The sequence below is a fragment of the Geotrypetes seraphini genome, chromosome 1 (genome assembly GCF_902459505.1).
Source record: "Geotrypetes seraphini chromosome 1, aGeoSer1.1, whole genome shotgun sequence".
In the NCBI taxonomy this organism is placed as follows: domain Eukaryota; kingdom Metazoa; phylum Chordata; class Amphibia; order Gymnophiona; family Dermophiidae; genus Geotrypetes; species Geotrypetes seraphini.
In genome coordinates, this window is record NC_047084.1 from 148584803 (window position 1) to 148611742 (window position 26940).

At 46.0% G+C, this 26940-nt stretch overlaps 1 protein-coding gene across 7 annotated transcripts in view; it reads right to left on the reverse strand.

Annotated features, from left to right (window-relative positions):
- Window positions 1-26940, reverse strand: part of INPP4B (inositol polyphosphate-4-phosphatase type II B) — an 812760-nt gene that overhangs the window by 11172 nt on the left and 774648 nt on the right. For all 7 annotated transcript variants that reach the window (XM_033939865.1, XM_033939855.1, XM_033939874.1 and 4 more), the window contains one exon: window positions 21714-21868. In XM_033939865.1, the coding sequence (XP_033795756.1) occupies window positions 21714-21868 (155 nt within the window). The remainder of the gene's footprint in view (window positions 1-21713; window positions 21869-26940) is intronic.

Here is a 26940-nt window from a genome sequence, read left to right on the forward strand (position 1 = left end):
TAGAGCATTTTTGACCCCCGGTTCGTTTACAGAAGTTGGATAGCTCTAAATCTAATAGATGCTGGCACTGTCATCTTGAAGCTGGGACATTAGATCATTTGTTATTCTATTGTCCATTAATACTTGCTTTTTGGAAATCAATATGGGGTCAAATAGTTTGTTAGATAATCCATTCGCCATTATTCTATGAACACCGTATTGTTTGGCATGTCAATGAGGGCTAAGAGCCAAATATCCTCTAATAACAATAAGCTTCTACTCATTATGACAGGGGTTGCCATACAACAGATTACGAATAATTGGAAAAATTGGGATAGGCTGAATTATAGCTTTTGGTGGAACTCTTTGTGTCACATATTTAAAATGGAAAGGGTAACTGCCATGCAGCAGGGAAATTTTAAGAAATTTCAGGTTATTTGGGAGCCATTAACAAGATACTGTAAAGATTGAAATCACTGCATAGAATAAATATTAATTTTTTTCCCCTTTTGTTCATACACGTCCAGGGTGGGGTGGGGGGGGAAATATTTTATGATTTCTCATGCTTATGAATAATTGTTGGGTATGAGGGAGGGGGGATATTTGATACCAGTTAAAATTTGATGATATATTAAGTGATGTTAAAGTATAAAATGACTGTATTTGTTTTATACTTATTGTGAGTTTAAAAAATGAACAAAGATTTATAAAAAACAAAAACACCCCAAAAACAACGCAGTTCTTTCCTTTCAAAGTTGAAAAATAAAGGGAGATTTGATAGTCTGAGCCTGCAGGAAGTGGGTTATATTCCTGTCAGCAATATACTGTTTTCTTGGGGGCTAATTTTTTCAAATGAGTTAGTTTTGTATACACTCCTCCTAATTCTATATATGGCGCGCAAAAAACTCTGTCCACAAATTTGTGTGCGTGCCCAATATGCATGCACAATTTAATTGCACGTGAGCCTCATTAGTGGTGATAATCAGGTGCGAACAATCAAATATCGGTGCTGATTGGCAATAAATTGAATGTATCTGTGCATCATTCGACCAAGCCACACCACTGCTTAAAAATGCTCATTGGTTACCGATCCCTCACAGAATCACCTAAAAAACAACCATCACAACCTTTAAAATTCAACAATCAAAATGACCAGCTTTCTTGGATAAGCTCCTCATTCCATACTCAATCCCGAGGATACTCAAGATCCACAAATCAACACCTCTTATCTATTCGCTCATTAAAGGTTATAAACACAAGACGTACGGAGATCTTCTCGATTATTGCTCCCCAAATCTGGAATCATCTACCATTTTACCTTAGAGAAGAATCTACCCTGGAGAAATTTAAAGGCTCCCTCAAATGCTTCCTTTGTACAGACGCTTTCAAAAGATAACAAGAATGCTTAGGTAGACTAACTCTCTTCTTCATAATTATAATCTATTCTAGGCCTAAACAAATACTATACTGTTTTCCCGAAAATAAGACCTATCCCGACAATAAGCCCTAGCATGATTTGTAAAGATGCTCCTAATATAAGCCTTACCCCAAAAATAAACCCTAGTTAAGATTGACCCCCGAAGCTCCTCCCTCCCCCGAATGTCCCTGACTCCATCTTTGACACTAGTGCTGCCTGATTTGCTGAAAAAAAAAAATCAGACTTGTCGATTCAGCAACCCCCCCACCCCTGCTGCTTTAGGAGGCCTCAGAGTGGAGGTATGTCAGTCTCACGGTGGGAGGGTTGGTGGGGTTCTGCTGCACAGGGGGATGGGAGGGAAGGATAGAAAGATGCTGCACAAAGGGATGGGTGAGAGGGGAGGAAAAGATGCTGCACATGGGATGGGGGGGAGGAAAAAGGAACGAGGAAGAATTGGGGTGGAGGAGAGGAAGAGAGAGATGATCGTTATACATGACAAAAAATTAGACATCCCCGAAAGTAAGCCCTAGTGCGTTCATATAAGACACTGTCTTATTTTCGGGGAAACATGGTATTACTTCTAGTTAATTCCTGACCCCTTCCTGGTGTTTTCTCCTTTTTTATGGGATTCCCATCTAAACTGAAGTTCTGACTTCTATCCTCTCCTAAAAGTATGTCATGAGTAATGTCTGTTGTTTATATGTCTCAAAGAATATTTTATTACTACTGTAAATCGCTTAGAAATTTTTTATAAGCGTTTTTATCAAATTTGAATAAAACTTAGAAACTTTATAGTCACAGGTCTCTAAAGATTCACGTATAAATTTTTATGCATGGATCCAGAAAGGGACCATAGTAGCAGGGCTTTAGGAAATTATTTAATTTATTTTAAATTGTCTAAAATTAGTCACAGTTGTACTTTTTGCAATTTATGTCATCTTTTATATTCAAAATTCACTATTTCATAACTGTGTCATTTATGCAAAAACCTTTAATTAAACATAAAAACCCTCCCATGTAAAATGTTGCAACGAGTCGCACGATTGAAATGCTCCTTTAGCCGAACACTGCAAAGCTTTCAAACATAAATTTTCAGATCTTAGATGTCTCTGTATCGATTACGAACCTATATCGGTGCGAGGAGGTAACAGACAAAAAAAGTTACTACAGAGAGAATCACGGTGGATATTTAGATTAAACTCTTTAAAACCAACTGGCCTAAACGTGTCCATTGACTGGAAAGCATTTTTGTAAATCAGTATTCCTGAATTCATTGCCACACGAGTTATTAGCGCTCGAATATGTAATGACATCATAGTCTTTGTAACAGTTTGAAAGCGCATGCGCTGGCGTTGTAAGTTGTCAGCGCCATTTTCGCTCGTGAACCGGAGCAAAGCTGCACAGTAAGCTACCTCATGTTTTAACTTTTATATTATCTTAAGACTTAATATTATTAGCTTTTAGCATTTCACTGATTTGCCACTCTTATCTTTTTGGTTGTAGAAATTGTTATGACCCCTGAAGAAGCCTTTAAGAGGTGAAACGGGTCCCCGTTGGGCATTTTCACAGTGTGCTACCAGACCTACCCAAAAATCGAAATTATCCTTCCCCTCATTAAAAGGCATTTCCCACCCAGGAAAACTGGGGACTTGAGCTCTGGAACAACCTTACCTCCCCTCTTCGAAACCTGAGTGCTCTCCAACCCTTCCGTAAACATCTGAAAACCTGGCTTTTCTCTAAAACCTAACACTCCCCCCCTCTTCTGACTTCCCTGCCCTCTAACATTCTTCTCTCCTCTGATCTCTTCTAGCCGTTCCTGGAGTTTCTTTCTCATTACAATTCCTGTAAACCGTGCCGAGCTCCACAACTATGGAGATGGTGCGGTATACAAACCCAAGGTTTAGTTTAGTTTAAAACACGGCACTTAATCTAACTACTAAGATAAGTGCCTTTGTTCACTAATTTAAGTTTGAAAAGTATACTCACCTTATTTAACAAGACTATACTCAATGAAAGATACCTCTGTCCTGCTTAAGCTGTTATTTCAGTCTTTTATGACTGTACAGTGCAGGCATCTGAGAGTTTTGTCTTAGAAGCATAGACAAGTTACCATATGCTTTTTGTGTTAAGATGATGCAGTAAACAACAGGTTTTGGTTTTGATTTAATAGCTGGTTTTAAGAAAGGTTTGGACAAATTCCCGGAGGAAAAGTCCATAGTCTGTTATTAAGACATGGGGGACAGCATCTGCGCGTGCGTGGATGCAACACGGCGACGTCACATGCATGTCATCATTGCATCACCAGCATATGCGTGGAGCAAACAGGTTGAGCGGGCGGGGCTGGAGGCGGGGTGGAATAGGGCATGACTCGGGCGGAACGGGGTAGGTCTGGGGGCGGGGCCATGGGTCTGGATTTTCGTTCCCGAAAATCGGGTAACCCTATCGATAAGGAAAGGCTGTCCTGAAAAGGCTGTGCAGATCTTAGCTTTGTAGTTAGTTCCTAATGACGAAAGCTGTGGAACTTATTTACAGCTGTCATGCTGAACACAGTTGTTCCACGCACGTATTGCAAATTTTATGTTATTAAAAAAAAGTCATCAATTGGGAAATTGATGATCTCTATCAATAGTCAAGACATTAAATAGTCTGTTATGTATGCTGTGAGAATTCCACGAGAGAAGAGATTTGTCTCAAAATAGAGAAGAAGTAGAACCAAACCAAGGACACTAAGAGTGGCCTGTGGTGTTTTCCTGAAGAAGCCCCTTGTTAATATATGGGTGCGAAACGGAGATCTTCCGTAGAAAGTAAATGAGAGAGAGAATACAGAGTCGATGTGGAAGAAAAAAGCTAAGTAATTTTGAACTATAAAAGATAAAAGAAAACAGCTAAGTAATTTTGAATTACATGAATAGGTAAAAGAATAGTAAAAAATTTTTTTACAATAAAAAAATATTTATTATAAAAAAAGATTGAAAAAAAGATTCAAAGAAATACAAAAAAATCATCAGCCATTGGTATAGAGAATATAAACGGGACCGATGATAGCTCATAACATCAGTCAGTGGCTTTGAAGTATATCTCAAGCCTCTGGCCGTGAGCACTTGAGACCCCTGTTTTTCTCTAAAATACCTATGTAAGACATTTGTGTGACAGCGCATTTATATAAGTGGTCAGTGTGATACACAATTATAATTAAGTGAAGACATTAAATAGCCCTATTTCGATCCATTGGGGATGGGACCACCTCAGGTGGCCTTCACTGAATGAAGCCAACTCCTATGACTCTTGTTCCAAGAGAAGCACAGAACAAGAATAAGCCTTATACCCAGCTTCACTGACAGTTGCAGACACTGTAAAGGGAAAATGGGGGAAAGAGGACACTGGAACCCTGGTGAGGGGGGTTTGGAAATTACATTTATGTAATAATAATAACTTTATTTTTGTATACCGCAGTACCATAACAGTTCAGAGCGGTTAACAGAGTAAGAGACTGCACATAGACAGCGATGTTACAAACAAGTCAATCAGCTTAGCTTAGCACGTCGGGATTAGTCAGTAAATCCAGAGGCATGTCGGAGATACAAGGCAGGGTTACAAGGCGGGGAGGGAGTCAGAGAAATTTATCAAAGAGATAGGTTTTGATTGATTTCCTGAAAGTTTGGTAGGAGGGTGAGTTAGAAATGAGAGTGGTTAAACATTTATTCCATTTGCCTGCTTGGAATGCCAGAGATCTCTCAAGGAATCTCGTATACTTTACTTTACGGAAACTCCACGGCTCCTCTCATCCAATTCTTCTCTAAGGCATGGTCTACTTCCCGCAGAACCCTCAACAGAATTCTTCTAAATCTCCCTTCCACAAAAAATCTGCAATACAAACGTGTTTTCCATTCCATGCTCACCTTTCTAGGTGTAAAAACTTGGAATGACCTTATTGAAATGACCAGGACGGAACCTAACTACACCATATTCCGGAAGAAACTGAAAACTCATTTATTTGACAATCACCTGTATCCTCTCCTCCACCCCTCCACCCCTCTCCCTACCCCCTCCTACCCTCCTCTTCTCTTCTCCCACTCCTCCTCCCCTTCTCCTTTCTCACCCCCCTCTTTAAGTCACCTTGAGCCTACCTAGATATGAGCGACACAAAAATAGAAGATTAGATTAGATTTCATGCACCACTTTCTTGCTCCTCTCCTCCTGTGCATCCCTCCTCTTTCGGCATTCACCTTATCTCCATTTATCACCTTCTACTTCAACTCCACCCCATCACCTCTTTCCCTCTCTCTTCTCTTTATCCCTCATTATCATTCTCCTTACCACCGTCTATCTCTTCTCGTTCTCTCATCTCTCTCCTTTACCCCTACCTCCTTTTTCATCCTTCATCTCTCTCCTTTACCCCTATCTCCTTTTTCATCCTTCATCTCTCTTGTTCTACCACATCCTAACTTCTCATCTCTGGATCAGATTCATCATTAGGCCAAGTAAAGATGTTACATCAGGTGACAAAGTGTATCCCCAAAACACTCCAATTGGTCCTTGTGGCACATGTTCAGCATCTTCTTCCCCCCTCCATCACTGCTGCTTCTGGGGACATATGGCTGCAACAATAAAACAGAAAAAGGCACAAAGCCTTTGGGTCTGGGCATATCACTGATGGCTCTGCTTGTCCCACCCCTCCAACATAGATTTTTTCTTTCTAAGGGGCAGAACTGGAAAAGCCAACATCAACATGCACATAATTCAAAGGCTGTGCATCCTTTTTTTTGTTCTATTGTCATTGCCACTGTCCTTGGAAACAGTAGTGGGGTGGGAGGGACGGGAGACATTGAACAGGGATGCTGGTAGGGGAAGGGGAGGGAAAGAAACTGAATTTTTAGATGACAAATTTTAAGTGAAAAGAAAGGAGATATGGTGACTTGTGGCCAACCCAGGTCCCAAGATCCTAGCTAGATCCTAGGTAATAAAACAGATTTTATGCTGCTTATCCTAGGAATAAGCAGTGGATTTCCAAGCCTTTTTTAAACCCCACTAAGCTAATTGATTTCACTACATTCTCTGGCAATGAATTCCAGAGTTTAATTACACGTTGTGTGTCGAAATATTTCTCTGGCTTGTTTTAAATCTACTACTTAGTAGCGCCATTGCATGCTTCTCAGTCCTAGTATATTTGGAAAGAGTGAACAAGTGATTCATATCTACTCTTTCCACTCCACTCAGTATTATATAGACCTCTATCATTATCACCCCTGAACAATCTCTTCTCCAAGCTGAAGAGCCCTAACCGCTTTAGCCTCTCCTCATAAGGAAGTCATCCCAAACCTTTCATCATTTTTTTTGCCTTCTCTGTACCTTTTCTAATTCCACTATATCTTTTTTTGTAATACAACAACCTGAATTGCACACAGTATTCAAGTTGTAGCCATACCATAGAGTGGTAAAAAGGCATCATAATATTTCCATCTTTGTTTTCCATTCCTTTCCAGATAATTCCTAATATTCTATTTGCTTTCTTAGCCGCTGCCACACATTGAGCTGAGGGATTCAACATATCCTCAACAATGACATCTAAATCCTTTTCCTGGGCAGTGACTCCTAACATAGAATCCAGCATCACGTAGCTCTAGTGATGCATGTGGGTTCCTCTTTCCCACATGCATCACTTTGCACTTGCTCACATTAAATGCCATCTGCTATTTTGACGCCCAGTCTTCCAGTCTCACAAGGTCCTCTTGCAATTTTTCACAATCCTCCTTGTGTCAACAGCAAATATAATGATCTTACTAGTTATTCCCATCTCTAGACCATTGATAAATATATTAAAAAGTAGCGGTCCCAGCACAGACTTCTGGGAAACCCCACTATTTACCCTTCTCCATTGAGAATATTGACCATTTAAACCCACTCTCAGTTTTCTGTCTTTCAACCAGTTCTCAGTCCATAAAAGGACATTACCACCTATCCCATGACTTTCTAATTTCCTCAGAAGTCTTTCAGGAGGTACTTTGTCAAATGCCTTTTGCCAATCCAAGTACACAATATCAGCCGGTTCACCTTTATCCACATGTTCATTCACCCCTTGAAAGAAATGCAGTAGATTGGTGAGGCAAGATTTCCCTTGACTAAATCCATGTTGACGTTCTCTCATTAATCCATGCTTACATATATGTTCTGTCATTTTGTTCTTTAAAAAAGTCTCTAACATTTTGCCTGCACAAAAATCAGACTCACTAGTCTATAATTTCCCAGATCATCTCTGGAACCCTTTTTAAAAATCGGCGTCATGTTGGCCACCCTCTAGTCTTCTGATACTATGCTGGATTTTAAAGAAAAATTACAAATTATACCTCTGCAAGTTCATTTTTCAATTCTGTCAGCATTCTGGGATGTATACCATCTGGTCCAGGTGATTTGCTACTGTTCAATTTCTCAAATTGATCCACTATATCATCCAGTGTTACTTTTTTGGATCTACAAATTGAATTTGGCTTGCCAGCTGTGGATCATTTCACATAGCTGCAACTCAAGCATTATTGCCCAGATTCTCTATAGGGTGCCAATATCAGTGGTCGCTGATCGCTTGTCAATCATGCAATGGCACCCTATAGAGAATTGTGCCTCTGCAAAATAAGCATCGGAAATGCAGGCCAGGGTTTTCCAGGCTTACATTTACAGCACCTATCTTTGCCATGAATCACGCCTATATAGGCGTGTTAGGCCGCCTAATGCCACTTTCAGTGTTAGCTATGTCCATACTGGCGTTCGGTGACCTAAAGCGCTTATGTAGGCATGATTCCGGCATGAATTATTTAGGCACCGGTAGGCACTTTAACAGTGCCGTTTTTGCTGTTTTAAATGGCGTTTGTTAATTAACTTAGGTGCCAGTAGGGTACCCACCAGTGCCTAAATTTAGGTGCCAATTTCCAGAATTTCCTCCTATGTGTGGAGCCTAGCTTGGGAACATCCCTGTTAGGGCTCTTCAGCTTGGAAAAGAGAAATGATTGAAGTTTACAAAATCCTGAGTGGAGTAGAACGGGTACAAGTGGATCAATTTTTTACTCCATCAAAAATTACAAAGACTAGGGGATGCTCAATGAAGTTACAGGGAAATACTTTTAAAGCCAATAGCAGGGAATTTTTTTTCAATCAGAGAATTGTTAAACTCTAAACGGCATGAGCTAAACACGCTCTAAACGGCAACGCGTGCATGTTATCCTATGGATGTGTTAGCAGTTAGCGCACGTGTTGATTCAAACCACGCTAAATCCACGCTAAAACGCTTAGGCCCTGATTCTACATAGTGCGTCCCAATTTTAGGCAGCTGTAGGCGTCCTACAGCTGTCTAATCAGCCAATCGGGATGCACGTTTTAAAAAAAAAAAAATGCTCACCAGGCAGGCTTTCTATATTGAAGGCGAGGCCCGCAAGACACCTAAGCTCGCCTAAGGGCCTTAGGCGGGCCTTAGGCGAACCTAGGGTGCCCAATCCCTCCTGCTATAAGTATACCGACCGCCCCCTCCGACTACCGATCGCTGGCAGGAGGGTGCCCAATCCCTCCTGCCAGAAGATGCCCCCCCCCCGACACTACCGATCGCTGGCAGGAGGGTGCCCAATCCATCCTGCCGGAAGACGCACCCCCTCCCCCGCGCAAACAGCCCTCAAACCAACCCCCAACCAAACTAACCTTTCCTTGTTGGCCAGACGGGACTTGCCCGTGCAGCCGGCAGACCCGTCTCGTCGAAATGAGGCAGGCCCGCCCCTTCCCGGCCCATCCTTCCGAAGCCTAAGGCCTGATTGTTAGGCATAGCGGGTCCGCCCATCCCCACTAAGTCTAAGGCCTGATTGGCCCAGGCGCCTTAGAGCCTGGGCCAATCAGACCTTAGATTAAGTGGGGATGGGCGGACCCGCTATGCCTAAGGCCTGATTGGTCCAGGCTTCTAGAGCCTGGGCCAATCAGGCCTTAGGCTTCGGAAGGATGGGCCAGGAAGGGGCGGGCCCTCTTCATTTCGACGAGACGGGCCTGCCGGCTGCACGGGCAAGTCCCGTCTGGCCAACAAGGAAAGGTTAGTTTGGTTGGGGGGAGATTTGAGGGCTGTTAGTGCGGGGGGGGGGGGGCGGTGGGGGTGCGTCTTCCGGCAGGAGGGATTGGGCACCCTCCTGCCAGCGATCGGTAGTGTCGGGGGGGGGGGGCATCTTCTGGCAGGAGGGATTATGCACCCTCCTGCCAGCGATCGGTAGTGTCGGGGGGGGGGGGGGGGCGGTCGGTATACTTATAGCAGCAGAGAGATCCCTTGCCGCAATAAGTATAGCGGCCGCGTCTACTTACAATGTAGACTAGCATTTTGTTGGCCTACATTGTAAGTATCTCTTCCTCTACTGGGGAGACGCGTAGGGCCGCCTAAGTTCGCCTAAGGCCTTTAGGCGAGCTTAGGTGTCTTGCAGGCCTCGCCTTCAATATAGAAAGCCTGCCGGGGGAGCATTTAAAAAAAAAAACGTGCATCCCGATTGGCTGATTAGACAGCTGTAGGACGCCTACAGCTGCCTAAAATCGGGACGCACTATGTAGAATCAGGGTCTTAATGCGCCTTTGTAAAAGAGGGCCTTAGTTTACGTTCAAGTAAATCCTTAAGTGCTTTCGATTCGTGCTCCGTATCTGTAAACCTCAAGCAGCTGCTTGTTTTACTATTCTTAATCAATCCTCCAACGCAGCAGGGGAAAAAAAAATCACCTTCACACGAGAATCTGAAGTGATTGCGCGGCTCCACCATCTGAGGCTTGTTACCCTTGTAAAAAGAATACCTTCAGTTTCATTTCATTTACCAGCGGTTGCTTTGTTGATAAATTTATGTTATGTTATATGCAATCATATATCCTGCCAAATCCTCATTAATTAGAATTCTAGGTGGGCTACAGGCAACATATTGTCACACTGAATTTTGTATAGAGTTAAATATGTTACAAAGAATTGTAGTACTAGTCTGAGTCTCTTTGCACCCCTGGTAGGGATTTCTTAAAAAGCCTTGCTTTTAGATTTTTGTGAAACAGTTGCGCATTCTGTGGTTGTACGAATTTCGATGGGAAGTGAGTTTCACACTTTTACCATTTTACTAGCTGAACGATCTGCTGTGAGATGTCTTTTGTTTATATCTTTCAGAGCTGGGAATGATAGGGTTAGGTTGTTAAGAGTTAGGTTGGCCTGCAGATCTACCTAATCGTTCAATAAATCATATCACCACTTTGCATTTTAAATGCTACACAGACTGGACTTAATTGGACCTTATTTGGTTTGTTTTTATTATTTTGGTTTCTGCTCTCACCTGTTTCTTTGGTTTAATGATATTTTGATTTAAACCTCTTGTTTTTGTTTTTTTATCTTTGTTCTTTTTACAATCAGTCTGACCGCAGAATTCTGGACCAATTGTAATCTGGTAATATTTTGCTTAATCGTAGTTAAATAAGCAATATTACAATAGTCCAGAAGACTCAGTACTAATGATTGAACCATAAGTCTAAATGAGGAAGTTTCAAAGTACGATTGCTCCTGAGCCTATCAGCTCTTAGCTTCATCGTATGCCCTCTCCTTCTGGAATTTTCCTTAATTTGGAAAAGACTCACCAACTCTACATTAACACCACGGAGATATTTAAACATCTCCGCCATATCCCCTCTCTCCTGTCTTTCTTCCAGAGTATACATATTAAATTCTCTAAGTCTGTTTCCATATAATTTATGACAAAGGCCACTAACCAATCTATTCTATTTATACTTCCCCCTCCGAATTCGCGGTTTCAGCATCCACGAATTCGGTTATTTGTGATTTTAAAACAAACAAAAAATTTAAATTTTTTGGGCTATTTTAAACCCTGTAAGCCCCTCTTAAGCCTTACCTGGTGGTCTAGCGGGTTTTTGGGACAGGTTTTTGGGACGGGTTTTTGGGAAGATCGCTCCTGCCCCAAAAACCCGCTAGACCATCAGGTAAGGCTTAAGGGGGGGGGGCTTACAGGGCTTAAAATAACCGGGGAGAATCGTGGATTAGGGGCAGAACCGGCCCAAATATTATTTGTGGTTTTTTAATATTCGTGGGCCGGCTCTGCCCCTAACCCCCATGGATACGGAGAGAGAAATGTATATCTTTTTGAAGATGGGGTCTCCAAAACTGCACACAGTATTCCAAATGGGGCCTTATACAAGGGCATTATCACCTATCTTTTCCTACTGGCCATTCCTCTCCTTATGCACCCAAACATCTTCCTGGCTTTGCCTGTTGCCTTGTCTACCTGTTTTGCCACCCTGAGATCATCAGACACAATCCCTCCCAAGTCCCGCTCCATGCACCAAAGGTCCTTGCCTCCTATACTATACTATTTTTGCAGCCCAAGTGCCTGACCCTGCATTTTTTCTTTTTAGCATTCAATTTTAGTTGCCAATTAGCAGAACATTCTTCAAGCTTCACTTACAGGTTTAAGTTTGTACAGAGCAGTGACTGCACTGCCTCCTTCACGATTTGGAATGGGCGGAATGGAGAGAGGAGGTGAGAGGTGGGGAGGAGGAGGGGGGGGGGAAGTCCCATGGTTACACTGCTAAGGTTGCACTTAGTATTGGATTTTGCACTTCTTGCAACCCTGCTGTTCTATTTTTTTTTTGTTGTTGTTTAAACCTGGTGCTATATAATGGCTCCGGGGAATTATTTTTTAAATGAATCTTCAATAAAAATGATTTCAACGAAAAAGTGAACACAATAAAAAGCTTAAGATTTGGTCATGACTTGCACCTATTTCCAGCTTCTGTTCATGAACTTATTTTCTGATAAATATACTATCTCTAAATATAGAATAAATCAGAACATTCAGTAAAAAATAAATGCATAGGTACTTATATTATGTGAAGGTGACCAAATGGATGAATATTTGTATAGTGCTCTCTTTGTTTAAAATGATCTTTTGCATACTTTTATACTCCTACCCCACAGGGACAGTTATTTAGGGATCTGGATTGGCCACCGTGAAAATGGGCTACTGGGCTTGATGGACAATTGGTCTGACCCAGTATGGCTGTTCTTATCCTCTTACGTGAGCCAAGTAAGGACAATCAAGCCATTGTAGCATCACTGAAAGAGGTTGTCTCTGAGGCACTGTGGATTGAGGCATTATGACATCACAATCTCAGCTCTGGAATGTTGCTCTCATTGGGGTTCTGGAATCTTGCTATTCTCTGAGATGCTGGAATGTTGCTACTCTTTGGGTTTTGGCCAGGTACTGGTGACCTGGACCAACCACCATGTGAACGGGTTACTGGCCTTGATGGACCATTGGTCTGACCCAGTATGGCTATTCTTATGTTCTTACGTAAGCCAAGTATAGGACAATGAAGCCATTGTAACATCACTGATGAGGTTGGCTCTGAGGCACTGTGGAATGAGGCATTATGACATCACAATCTCAGCTCTGGAATGTTGCTCTCATTGGGGTTCTGGAATCTTGCTATTCTCTGAGATGCTGGAATGTCACTACTCCTTGGGTTTTTGTCAGGTACTAGGGACCTGGATTGGCCACCATGAGAACAAGCTACTGGGCTTGATGGACCACTGATCTGACCCAGTAAGGTTATTCTATGTTCTTATCACAAGATCACAATTCTCTTTGGCTTGGTACAAAAGAAGCCTGAGTTTGGCCAATAGGTGTCAGAGTCTAGCTATAGATGGCTAGAGATATGAAGTTTTGACCTCCTATAAATGAAGCACACAGTGCTCAGTGCTGATGGGAAAAAGCACAGTTACTTACCGTAACAGGTGTTATCCAGGGACAGCAGGCAGATATTCTTAACGCATGGGTGACGTCACCGACGGAGCCCCGGTACGGACCTTTTTAACTAGAAAGTTCTAGTTGGCCGCACCGCGCATGCGCGAGTGCCTTCCCGCCCGACGGAGGAGTGCGTGGTCCCCAGTTAAGATAAGCCAGCTAAGAAGCCAACCCGGGGAGGTGGGTGGGACGTAAGAATATCTGCCTGCTGTCCCTGGATAACACCTGTTACGGTAAGTAACTGTGCTTTATCCCAGGACAAGCAGGCAGCATATTCTTAATGTATGGGTGACCTCCAAGCTAACAGAGAGGGCGGAGGGATGGTTGGCCATTAGGAAAATAGATTTTGTAACACAGATTGGCTGAAGTGCCCATCCCGTCTGGAGAAGGCATCCAGACAGTAGTGAGTAGTGAATGTGTGAACTGAGGACCAAGTGGCAGCTTTGAAGATCTCCTCGATGGGCGTGGAGCAGAGGAAAGCCACAGAAGCAGCTCTAGCTCTGACTCTGTGGGCCGTGACAGCACCTTCCAGTGAGAGACCGGCCCGAGCATAACAGAACGAAATGCAGGCAGCAAGCCAGTTGGAAAGCGTCCGTTTAGAGACAGGACGACCTAGACGGTTAGGATCGAAGGTCAGAAAGAGCTGAGGAGACGAGCGGTGAGCCCTGGTACGATCCAGGTAGTATGCAAGGGCACGCTTACAATCCAGCGAGTGTAACGCCTGTTCCCCAGGATGGGAATGGGGCTTAGGGAAGAAAACAGGCAATACAATGGACTGGTTGAGGTGGAAGTCCGAGACCACCTTAGGCAGAAATTTAGGATGGGTACGCAGAACCACCTTGTCATGGTGAAAAACAGTGAAAGGTGGGTCGGCAACCAGTGCATGCAGCTCACTAACCCTCCTGGCAGAGGTGATGGCAATGAGGAAAAGCACCTTCCACGTAAGAAATTTGAGTGAAGTTGTGGCAAGAGGCTCAAATGGAGGTTTCATGAGGGCTGAGAGAACCACATTCAGGTCCCAGACGACTGGAGGCTTCAGAGGTGGTTTGACATTGAAGACGCCTCTCATGAACCAGGAAACCAGGGGATGAGCCGTAAGAGGTTTTCCGAGGATAGGCTCATGAAACGCAGTGATGGCACTGAGGTGGACTCTGATTGAGGTCGACTTGAGGCCAGCGTCGGAGAGAGAGAGCAAATAGTCCAGTACAGTTTCCACCGCCAGTGAGGTGGGATTGTGATGATGAAGGAAACACCAAGAGGAGAACCAGGTCCACTTCTGATGGTAACATTGGAGGGTGGCCGGTTTCCTGGAAGCATCCAAAATACAACGGACGGGCTGAGACAGATTCTCTGGAGAGGTCAGCCCGAGAGAAACCAAGCTGTCAGGTGGAGCGAGGACAGATTGGGATGTAGTAGAGACTGATGCTGCTGTGTAAGTAGAGTAGGAAACACAGGAAGAGGAATGGGCTCCCTGGAGTTGAGCTGAAGCAGGAGGGAGAACCAGTGTTGGCGAGGCCACCGAGGGGCGATGAGGATCATGGTGGCTCTGTCCCTGCGGAGTTTGAAGAGCGTCCGCAACATCAGAGGTAGGGGAGGAAAGGCATAGAGGAACCGATCCGTCCAGTCGAGCAGGAATGCATCCGGGGCCAGACGATGAGGAGAGAAGAGTCTGGAACAGAACTGGGGCAGCTGATGGTTGTGAGGAGCTGCAAAGAGGTCCACCTGAGGAGTGCCCCAGAGAGCAAAGATGGAGTGGAGTGTGGGAGGATCCAGGGTCCACTCGTGAGGTTGAAGGATGCGGCTGAGATTGTCGGCCAGGGAGTTCTGTTCGCCCTGGATATAGACAGCCTTGAGGAAGAGACTGTGGGCTGTGGCCCAGGTCCAGATGCAGATGGCCTCCTGACAGAGGAGGGGAGATCCGGTGCCGCCTTGCTTGTTTATGTAGTACATGGCGACTTGGTTGTCTGTGCACAGGAGAAGAACCTGAGGGTAGAGAAGGTGCTGGAAGGCCTTGAGAGCATAGAACATGGCCCTGAGTTCGAGGAAGTTGATGTGATGTTGACGCTCCTGAGGGGTCCAGAGTCCCTGGGTGCGAAGATCTCCCAGGTGAGCTCCCCATGCATAGGGGGAGGCATCTGTGGTTATGATCATGGAGTGAGAGGGTAGATGAAAGAGTAGACCCCTGGAAAGATTGGAGGAGTTCAACCACCATTGAAGACATTGCCGAAGAGACGATGTCACAGAGATGGGATGAGAAAGAGGATCGGTGGTCTGTGACCATTGGTTGGCTAGAGTCCACTGAGGTGTCCTGAGGTGGAGTCGCGCCAGAGGAAGTACATGGACCGTCGAGGCCATGTGGCCCAGGAGGATCATCATCTGCCGAGCTGGAATGGAGTGATGAAGGAGCACCTGACGGCAGAGGTGGAGCAGAGTTCGATGGCAGTCGGAGGGGAGAAATGCCCTCATTAGAGTGGTGTCGAGAACTGCTCCAATGAACTGAAGTCGCTGTGTGGGAAGCAGATGCGACTTGGGGTAGTTGATCTCGAAACCTAAGAGATGGAGGAACGAGATGGTGTGATGAGTGGCTTGAAGTACAAGCGGAGACGTAGGTGCTTTCACCAGCCAATCGTCCAAGTAGGGGAACACCTGAAGGTCGTGAGACCTGAGGAAGGCCGCCACCACAATAAGGCACTTGGTGAACACTCTGGGCGATGATGCGAGGCCAAAGGGTAGCACTTTGTACTGATAGTGATGGTGATGTATCTGGAACCGTAGGTAGCGACGTGAAGTCGGATGGATTGGAATGTGAGTGTAGGCCTCCTTGAGGTCTAGGGAGCATAGCCAGTCGTGGTGGGAGAGAAGAGGGTAAAGAGTGGCTAGGGAGAGCATTCTGAACTTCTCTTTGACTAGACACTTGTTGAGGTCCCTGAGATCGAGGATGGGACAAAGGTCTCCTGTTTTTTTGGGGACCAGGAAGTAGCGGGAGTAGAATCCCTGACCCCTTTGGTCCGGAGGTACCTCTTCGATGGCATTGAGGAGAAGGAGGGATTGGACCTCCCTCAGGAGGAGGGGGGTTTGGGAGGAGTGAGAAGCAGACTCTACGGGAGGATGGTCTGGTGGAAGAGTCTGGAAGTTGAGAGAGTAGCCGTGGCGAATGATGTTGAGGACCCACTGGTCCGAAGTGATGACCTCCCAACGGCTGAGGAAAAGCTGAAGACGTCCTCCGATAGGTTGAGGGAGAGGCAGCGATGGTGGGAGAATGGCTATGCTCTGGAGAAAAGAGTCAAAAAGGTTGAGACGGCTTAGATGAAGGAGGTTTGGCAGGTTGAGTCTGTGGGCGAGCCTGAGTCTGATGTTGGTGGCGAGGACGGCGAGACTGTTGTTGAGGCGGATTGAGAGGTCTGGCCGAGAACCTACGCTGGTAAGAAGACTGTTGTCTGTAGGGACGAGCAGGTGGAGTTTTCTTTTTAGGTTTGATCAGAGTGTCCCACCTGGTCTCATGTGCTGAGAGTTTCTGGGTTGTTGAGTCCAGGGACTCTCCGAAGAGTTCATCGCCCAGACAAGGTGCGTTAGCCAGGCGGTCCTGGTGGTTAATGTCTAGGTCAGAGACTCTCAGCCATGCCAAACGGCGCATGGCCACCGCCATGGCAGAGGCGCGAGAGGTCAGCTCAAATGAGTTGTAGATGGAGCGAACCATACATTTCCTGAGTTGGAAGAGGCTGGAAATTTGTTGCTGGAACAGAGGGACCTTACGTTCAGGAAGATATTTCTGAAAGGAGGAGAGCTGTTGCACCAGATGCTTCATGTAGAAGGAGAAGTGGAAGGTGTAGTTGTTGGCTCTATTGGCTAGCATGGAATTTTGGAAAAGGCGCTTACCAAATTTATCCATGGTTTTTCCCTCTCTGCCAGGAGGGGTGGAGGCATATACACTGGAACCCTGAGATTTTTTCAAAGTAGATTCCACCAGGAGGGACTCGTGGGGCAATTGAGGTTTGTCAAACCCTGGGATTGGGATAACCTGGTACAAGCTATCCAATTTACGAGGGGCTCCAGGAACAGTGAGGGGAGTCTCCCAGTTCTTATAGAAAGTTTCCCGTAAGATGTTGTGGACGGGCAACTTTAGAAATTCCTTGGGAGGTTGCTCAAAGTCTAGGGCATCGAGGAAAGCCTGAGACTTCTTAGAGTCGGACTCTAAGGGCATGGAAAGAGCTGCTGACATTTCCCTAAGGAATTTAGAGAAAGAGGATTGCTCTGGTTTGGAGGCGGTGTCGGTCATGGAGGGTTCTTCGTCGGTTGACGAAGCGTCCTCTTCGGTACCGTGAGGGGAGTCTTCCCACAAGTCTGGGTCCCTAACTTCGGGGTGCGTACATTTGGACATCGGCGTGGAGGGCTCGGCATGGCGGGTCTTTGAGAGAGATTTGCCTGAGCGCACCGAAGCGGTACCGGGTGAGGAAGACCGATGTCGTTCCTGGGACCGGACAGGGTCAGCAGTAGCACGGGTATGCACCGTAGGTGTTTCGGCCAAGAGCACCGGCATGGAGGTATTAGTCAGTACCGAGGGGGTCGACACCGATGGGACAGTGCGAGGCTCGGACTGGTCCTGTACCGGAAGGTGCGGTGCCAGCAACGCCGGCAACAGTTGTTGGAGTTGTTGTTGCAGCTGCTCCTGTAACTGTGTTTGGAGTATGGCTGCGATGCGGTCATCCAGGGGAGGCACCGGTACCGCTTTTTTCTTCTTCGGTACCATAGGTGCCGCTCTACGCTCCGGCGATGAGGAGGCCGATGATGAGGCACTCACCGAGATCGGAGCGGAGCGTTTGCGGGGCCGGTGCGGCGCCGGAATGGCCGGTGTCGCAACCGTGGCAGGAGGGCGCTCGAGGGAAGTGGAAGGCTTCTTAGCCGGCTTACCTGGGCCCAACGACCCCGAGGAAGGGTCCGGTGGTGTCGACGTCGTCGGTGCCGACTTTTGGGGTGCCGTCGACGTCACGGCAGGTTCCAGGGCAGATCCGGTACCAAACAAAATATTTTGCTGGATCTGCCTATTTTTCAAAGTGCGCTTTTTAAGCGTAGCACAGCGGGTGCAGGTGTCAGCCCGATGCTCTGGACCCAGGCACTGGAGGCACCAATTGTGCGGGTCTGTGAGAGAGATCGGGTGTGCACACCGCTGGCACTTCTTAAAACCCGGTTGAGGGGGCATGAAGGGAAACACGGCCTCCGCAAAATCAAAGCCGGAGGCCAGTATGGTGACAACAGGCCCCGCCGGGGCCGGCTCGAAAAAATAAAGAAAACTCGACGAGTTTTTTTTTTTAAGGAAAAATAAAGTAATCCAAAGGGAAAAAAGGAAGAAATTCGGAAAAAATACGCGAGCGGGAAGGCAAACTAATGATTTCAACGGCCGTTGAAAAACATGCGACTTCTTCGCTCCGCGGAAACGAAGAAACTGGGGACCACGCACTCCTCCGTCGGGCGGGAAGGCACTCGCGCATGCGCGGTGCGGCCAACTAGAACTTTCTAGTTAAAAAGGTCCGTACCGGGGGCTCCGTCGGTGACGTCACCCATACGTTAAGAATATGCCGCCTGCTTGTCCTGGGATAAAATATATTCAATTCATGCTGTTTATTATGCCGCTTGGCTCACCCACTTTTTGTCAGGAGTGGGGCATTTATTCACTGAAGTCTCAGAAAGACAAACTTAAGGTTTTTGAAGACAAATAAAACAATCCTCAGTACCTAGAAACATTTAACTAAGAGGTAGACTCGAATATCGGAAACCATCAGTGGAATAAGCAATGAAGATCATGGTATATTTTTTTAAGCACACCTAGCTTCCTCTAACAAGGGGGGGGAGGGGAATGCTGCAAGCTGCATCTCTACCGCAAAATACTACACAGAAAATACCACGGCATGCTATAATAAACGAGCATGCAATTTGCGGACACATTGAAATTGTGTCAATAATGTGCAGCTCGTTGATAAAATGCCACCTTTCCTATCGGGCCTGAACATTGATTTGGCTCAGGCACTGACAGGAAGGGTAACATTGTAAAAAACCCAACTTACTGGCATCTTCCTCCCAAAGCGAAATCCTGTATAAAGGCCCACCTCCATCCCCATCTTGACGCTCCCTGAACCTACAATGAAAAGATTTCCCTAGTAGTTTCCTGCCTCCCCACTCTCACACGCACATTTATTTATTAGAATTTACTGACTGCCTTTTCATGAAGAGATTTACCCAAAGCATTAAATGATAATCAGGCACTCGTAAGTACTGTATTTTCCCTATCTGTCCTGGCAGCTGTAGAGAATAACACTGGAAGAGAATTTGTCCCCATCCAGCGGATTAACATCCCGTGTCATTCTTTAGTGTCTATCTCAATCTCAATCCTTCTACACCAGCCTTCGTCAATGCAAGGCTTGAGGCTCTGTCAGTGGCTGGGCCCATTAAGAACATAAGAGTTGCCGCTGCTTTGTCAGACCAGTGGTCCATCGTGCCACATGGCGGCTCTTAGGTCAAAGACCAGTGCCCAATTAGAGTCTAGCCTTACCTGCGTATGTTCTGTTCCAGTAGGAACTTATCCAACCTGGTCTTGAATCCCTGAAGGGTGCTTTCCCCTGTAACAGCCTCTGAAAGAGCGTTCCAGATTTCTACCACTCTCTGGGTGAAAAAGAATTTCCTTATATTTGTTTGGAATCTACCCCCTTTTAACTTTAGCGAGTGCCCTCTCGTTCTCTCCACCTTGGAGAGGGTGAACAATCTCTCTTTCTCTACTAAGTCTATTCCCTTCATTATCTTGAATGTTGCCATCATGTCCCCCTCATACTCTGATTCTTATGTGAGCCAAGTATAAGACAATGAAGCCTTATACATAGTAGATGACGGCAGATAAAGACCCAAATGGTCCATCTAGTCTGCCCAATCTGATTCAATTTAATTTTTTTTAAATTTTTTCTTCTTAGCTATTTCTGGGCAAGAATCCAAACAAAGCTCTACCCGGTACTGTGCTTGGGTTCCTACTGCCGAAATCTCCGTTAAAAACCACTCCAGCCCATCTACACCCTCCCAGCCTTTGAAGCCCATCCTCCACCAAACGGCCATATACAGGCACAGACCGTGCAAGTCTGCCCAGTACAGGCCTTAGTTCAGTTTTTAATCTTATTTTCTGATTCTAGATCCTCTGTGTTCATCCCACGCTTCTTTGAACTCAGTCACCGTTTTACTCTCCTACCACCTCTCTCGGGAGCGCATTCCAGGCATCCACCACCCTCTCCTTAAAGTAGAATTTCCTAACATGGCCTTTGAATCTACATTGAATGCCATTTTATCAATGAGCTGCACATTATTGACACAATTTTAATGTGTCTGCAAATTGCATTCTCGTTTATCATAGCAAAAGCGTAGCGCGGTTTTTTAGAACCATTGCGGCAGTAACATCTCTGACGCTCGTAGAATCCCTAGGAGCATCGAAGCTGCCATGGCTGGCGTTAAAAAGCGCGCTACACTGTTGAAAAAAAAAAAAAAAGGTGGAAGCTTATTTTTCTTTCATCTTTAGCTAACTTACCCCCCCCCCTTTGACTAACGCGTAGCGACGGTTTTAGCACCGGCAGCGGCAGTAACTGCTCCGACGCTCATAGGAACTGTATGAGCGTCGGAGCAGTCACCGCCCGCTAAAACCCGCGCTACGCGTTAGTCAAACAGGGGGTTAAATTCATGGAGTAGGCGGGCAACGGCATTTGACACTTTCAGAGAACTTTCGTTAATGGGGGAAAAATATCAGCCATTACTTTAAGAAAATAATTGACCACATAATGTTTCAATGTCACAAATCTGGACACAGGCTTGAGACTTAGGTGCTGTTTTCTGCAAAGGCCTAGTAAACAGAATGAGAAAGCAACAGTCCGTTAGCTGCAACTAATCTGCTTAGTGACAGGCGCTGGGTTCATAGACAACGGCGCGAAAGACAAAGGCGCGCCCGGACAATTGAGCGCAGCGCGGAGGCACGCGCCGCTCAAAATTACTGTTTTTAGGGGCTCCGACGGGGGTTTTGTTGGGGAACCCCCCCACTTTACTTAATAGACATCGCGCTGGCGTTATGGGGGGTTGTAACCCTCCACATTTTACTGTAAACTTAACTTTTTCCCTAAAAACAGGGAAAAAGTGAAGTTTTCAGTAAAATGTGGGGGGTTACAGCCCCCCCACACACCCTCCACAACGCCCCCACAACGCACACGATGTCTATTAAGTAAAGTGGGGGGGTTCCCCCCCCACACCCCCCCGTCGGAGCCCTAAAAATATTAATTTTGAGCGGCGCGTGCCTCCGCGCTGCGCTCAATTGTCTGGGCGCGCCTTTGTCCCGGCGCGCTTTTGACCTGACACCCAGGCGCTGACTCACGTTGCGTCTGCAATTGCCAGCAATCAAGACTGGTAAATGACCTTTAACGTGAATTAATCTCTCATATCAGGTAATGCGATATTCAGGCGAATAATGCTTATCGTTACTACACACAAACAAGAGCGGATACCTACCTTCTCATACAGTCAAGGGCACGGCTAAAATAATCTTTATGCAAGTCGTGCTCATCTCGCAGGATTGAGCACTGCTCCAGCGTTACAGACATGGACGTCCTGTCTTTGGCACTTTTACAGCAGGTGAAGCGAATCCCATTCATTTTTCGACAAACCTAGAACACCGACAAGCTTCGGTTACCTTACAGCACTAAAGGAATCTATTTCTCCTCCATGCAAACCCCATCCCACTTCTGGTGCTGAGAGAGTTGTCAGGGCAGTAGCAGTGAAAGTCAGTTTTTAAGTCCTGAGGGGCTGATGCAGAAAGGCTTGCGGTAGACCCACGTACAGATATCTGAGCTCTCGGCTTCCACCATAAGTGTAATATACCACGCCATGCAGAAAGGTAAATCTTTTCTTCTAATTTTATAAATTATTACAAACTCCGGTGGAGACTGAATAAGGTGCCTTTTAAGGAGGAGAAGGGCATCAGAAGCTGTGGGAGACAACACTCGCCCGAAGCTGTGAAGGGAAAAAGCTCGCTGAAATACTAGCTCCCCTGCACACTTCTATCATCGGCCAAACTGAAAACCCCCCTGAAACTCTTTCAAAATGTATTACAGTAGCACTAGTGCAGGGGTAGGCAATTCCGGTCATCGAGAGCCGGAGCCAGGTCAGGTTTTCAGGATACCCACAATACATACGCATGAGATAGATTTGCATCTCAAGGAGGCGGTGCATGCAAATCCATCTCATACATTTTCATGGTGGAAATCCTGAAAACCTGACCTGGCTACGGCTCTTGAGGACCGGAATTGCTTACCCCTGCACTAGTTGCATCAGCTTGCTCCACCGGAGTTTATAATCTTTTCTGAGTTTGGATTTAAAGTTTGTTCTTCTAATTTTATGCTTAGAAACTTTGCTATTTAGGGGGGGGGGGGAGGGAGAATGTGCCAGACGCACAGACAGAAAGGTTCTTGTGCACATGTCCAAAAGAAAACAGAAGCCCCGGCAGACATCAGTGACTGATCTTCTGTGCTGAAATATGAGCTTCTCAAAAATGTACTTGGAAAAAAAGGCCCCGATGTGCACAGGGCCGGTTTTAGACTTTGGAGTGCTGAAGGCAGAATTAAAAAGGGGGCCCCTCGATCCCCTCTCCTCTTTGGGCACCCCACCCTGCCCCCCCTGGCTGTTAATTCTATATTTTCCATCAAACAGGAGGACACAAGTCACTGTTTCTCTTTCTGAGGTGTTGCATTATGTGTAGTCTGGCTTTTTAAGGGTTCCATTTAATTGTTGTCTTTTTATCTATTAACCTTTATCCTAAATTTAAAATAGCTGTGTAGTCTGGTCATTTCATTTTTCTAATCATGTTGATTCCAGTCTCTGGTTTCTGCCTTCCTCTGTCTTCTCCTAACTCTGTCTTGCCAGGGTTTCCCGCCCATTTGCCATTTCTCTCGTCTCCTGCCTCCTTCACTTCCTCCATTACATCCATCTCCAGCATTGATCTTTTCCTTTTCATTTCTGCCTCTCTGTCCAGATTCCATTATTACCACCCAGTCTTCAATTTCTTTCTTTTTACTACATCTACCCAAAGGTCTCAATCTCTTTCCTTCTCCTTCCTCATATTTCTTAGACTTTCATTAACTGGGTCCTCTCCTCCTTCCCTCTTCTGTCTCTCCTCCTGTTCTATCCAGTCTCCTCCGCCTTTCTTTTTCAACCAGCATCCCCTTCTCTCCCTTTACATTCACAGTTTCCCCCCCCCCGTCTCCACTTCCATTCAGTGTTGCCCCTTTAACTCCCCTCCATTCAGAATCTCTTCTCTTCTCCAGGATCTCCTCTGTCTGTCTCTCTCTTACGTTCCCACAATCCAACATCTTCTCTATTTCTTTTCCATCTAAAATGCCCTTTTGTCTCTCATCCCCCAGCATTACCTTGCCTGTCTCCCCTCATTCAGCATCATCTGTCTCTTGGGAGCTCACTTCCCTTCCTGTCACCCATGTTCCTGGGCCCTAGTCCTGTGTGTGCCACTGCCAGCTTCCCAATCTTTCCTGTCACTCACTTGCTCTCCCTCTTACTGCCGCCACATGCAAACAAAACTAACCTGTGCCACTGACGGCTTCCTTCCTCCTTCCTCATGATGTAACTTCCTATTTCATGGAGGGAAGAGGATGGAACTCAATAGCGACATGCACAGCATTAAGGCATCACTGCACGGGTTGGATTTGTTTGCAATCTGCCACGGCGGCGACAGAAAAGAGAGGGTATCTCACTTCACCAGGCAGTTGGAGGCCTCTTGTAGCTGTGAGGCCCAGGGCAACTGCCTTGTTTGTGCCTCTCCTCCCCACCCCCCAATGCGGCCCTGGATGTGTCCTTTCACTTTTGGTTTTGTTCAGATGTGTGCATATGTCTGTAACTTCCTGTCTGCATTTGAACCTTTCAGGGGCTTCCTTCAGATTGCAAAGGGAGATCAAACCAACAGCTAAAAACCAAAACTGGTATGAAATCCTCTCTGCAAATCCTTGAACACAGACCCGAACCTGTTGGAAACTTCTCACAGTAACCACGCATCAAAAACCCCGATTTACCTCTCTGCATTGGTGTAGAATACTCACTGGCCTCATTAGCATTCATCTTAATGCAATGTGTGGCTATGTATTTCACACAGTTTAACATCTGTGCTGAAACCCTCTCTGCATTGCTTATAACTCTCATTCAACCCTAGGTAATTGAGTGGCTAGGTCTGCAGCAGCTTTTTGCATCAACCATTGAATTATTTGAATGCATCTTATGCATGGTACCTACTGACACCTGCTGAATTTTACAATGCTCTGCACATGTGCATTAGAGAACTGCTGTGGGGCTCTACCTTAAGGCTATGAGAATGCTCTTATATGAAGATATGGCCTTATTACATAGAATATACAAATCAGAGTGAAAGGTCACTTGGACACACAAAGTCAGAGGTGTGAAGAAAGTACAAGAGGTTTATTACAGCATGCTGGACTCTAGTGCAGTTAACAGCCTGCCTACTAGAGTATTAGAATCAGGAAATGCACGGACTTTTATGCCCTTTTCACTAAGCATACGCAAACTAATATATGCAAAAACTACAATTTTCATTTGTTACTTCTATAACTTTTCTACAATTATTATTGTTCCTAAGCCAGAACTTATGATAGGTTCAGGGCTACAACTTATAGTCCTATAGGGAACTAGCTCATTTCTCTGCTTATCTAAATCTTACAGTTCTAAATGTTACATGTACAGAAGGGCAGGGTACATCATGGCTCAAACTCTTATCTATTTAGCTTACAATGTGGTAAGGTAGGGACATACATTTTAGGCAGATGAGGTCAGCAGATTCTACACTGTTTTCAGCTATGTAGGCCAGAGCAATATTTTAAACAACGGTTAACCATTTCATGACCCTACAAGAGAACAAATTCACATCAGGTTGTATTGAATTACTAGACCTCAAATACCCAAGGCACTACTTGACTGGTTTTTCATGCCCTTACTGGGGTGGTAAATTCATCATTGCTCATGGTAAAGTGACTTGTGCTATGAAAATTTGTTTAAATATTTATAATATCAATTTCCAATAAATATAAAGTGCAATGAGTGCATAAGGTGCTTGAAAAGGAGAGCCCTCATCTTTTGTGCCCGACGGCTGCCCAACCGTTTCATGCTTTGTTTCATCAGGGGCTATGCCTCCTTATATTACTGCACCAAACTTATTTCAAGGACTTTAATGGAGCCACCATAGTCAGCACTCGCACAGCATATACCTCCAGGCTGTGAATGCATGGTTGAGGAGATGGTGCCAGGAGGAGGGCTTCCACTTTGTGAGGAACTGGACGTCCTTCTGGGGAAAGAGCAAGCTCTACCGGCGGGATGGCCTGCACCTGAGCACAGCGGGAACTAGACTACTGGCAGCCAATGTGAGGAAGGAGATCGAGAGGGCTTTAAACTGAGGAGAGGGGGAAAGCCGACAGCTGATCTGATGTTGACGCTTCGGACAACAGTATCCAGAACAGATGCTGAACGGGCTGACTGCAGGGAGAAAGCAGAGGGACCGGAGGATCTTATGATCAGACAGCGAGGGAAACATCAGGTAAAGGGAGCTTGCTGGGAGAAGACTAAGGGGCATGGAGACACAGGGGGACTGGGTGGCACGAGGGCGAAAGCTGAGGGCAATATAGAGGTACCACAAGGCGAGGGGGATCAAACAGAGGCTCAAGGGATGATAGCCCAGGAGGGGGCCGGTAGGGCTAGAAAACCCAGAGGAAAAGCGGGGAAGTGGGGGCGGGAATGTGGGGAAGCTGAAAGCTAAGAGGGTAAAGGCTGAGGGCAAAGCAGAAGCACAGGGAACGGGAGAACTGCCCGAAATCCAAGGGCAGGCGGCCTAGGTAAATGCAGAGGTGGAGGAAAAACGACGGGACCTACGGGACCTGCGGTGCTTATACGCAAATGCAAGAAGCCTCATGGCCAAGATGGGTGAACTAGAAGTCGTGGCCAAGGGAGAGGACCTAGATATAATTGGAATTGCAGAAACCTGGTGGACAGAGGAAAATCAATGGGATGTGGCGCTGCCGGGGTACAAGCTCTACAGGAGGGACAGGACCCACAAGAAGGGGGAAGGCATAGCACTATATATAAAGGACTCTATCCACTCGGTCGGGATGGATATGGCAACGAAGGCAGAGGGGCTGGAATCGATTTGGGTCACATTGCTGGGAAACAAGGGTGCAGGCATAAAACTGGGGCTGTACTATCGCCCACCTGGTACGCAAGAAGGAGTCGGACACGACTTGGAAGCGGAACTGAGACAGGAATGCAGGACTGGAAGTGTAACAGTGATGGGGGACTTCAACTACCCGGGAATAGACTGGAGTACGGGTCACTCCAACTGCACTAGGGAAGCAGGATTTGTAGAAGCTGTGAGGGACTGCTTCATGGAGCAACTAGTCAAAGAACCGACGCGAGGGGGTGCTACTCTTGACCTCATCCTAAATGAATTAGGGGGGCCTGCAAGAGGGGTAGAAGTGGGAGGACCACTAGGCAACAGTGATCACAACGCGATCAGATTCACATTAGAAAGGGAGACACCCATAGTAAGGAGGACCGCAACAACTGCGCTCAACTTCAAGAAAGGGAACTATGTTGCTATGAGGGAAATGGTGGGGAGGAAGCTCAGACACATCTTTAGGATGGAGACTGTGGGAAGCGCCTGGACCCTATTCAG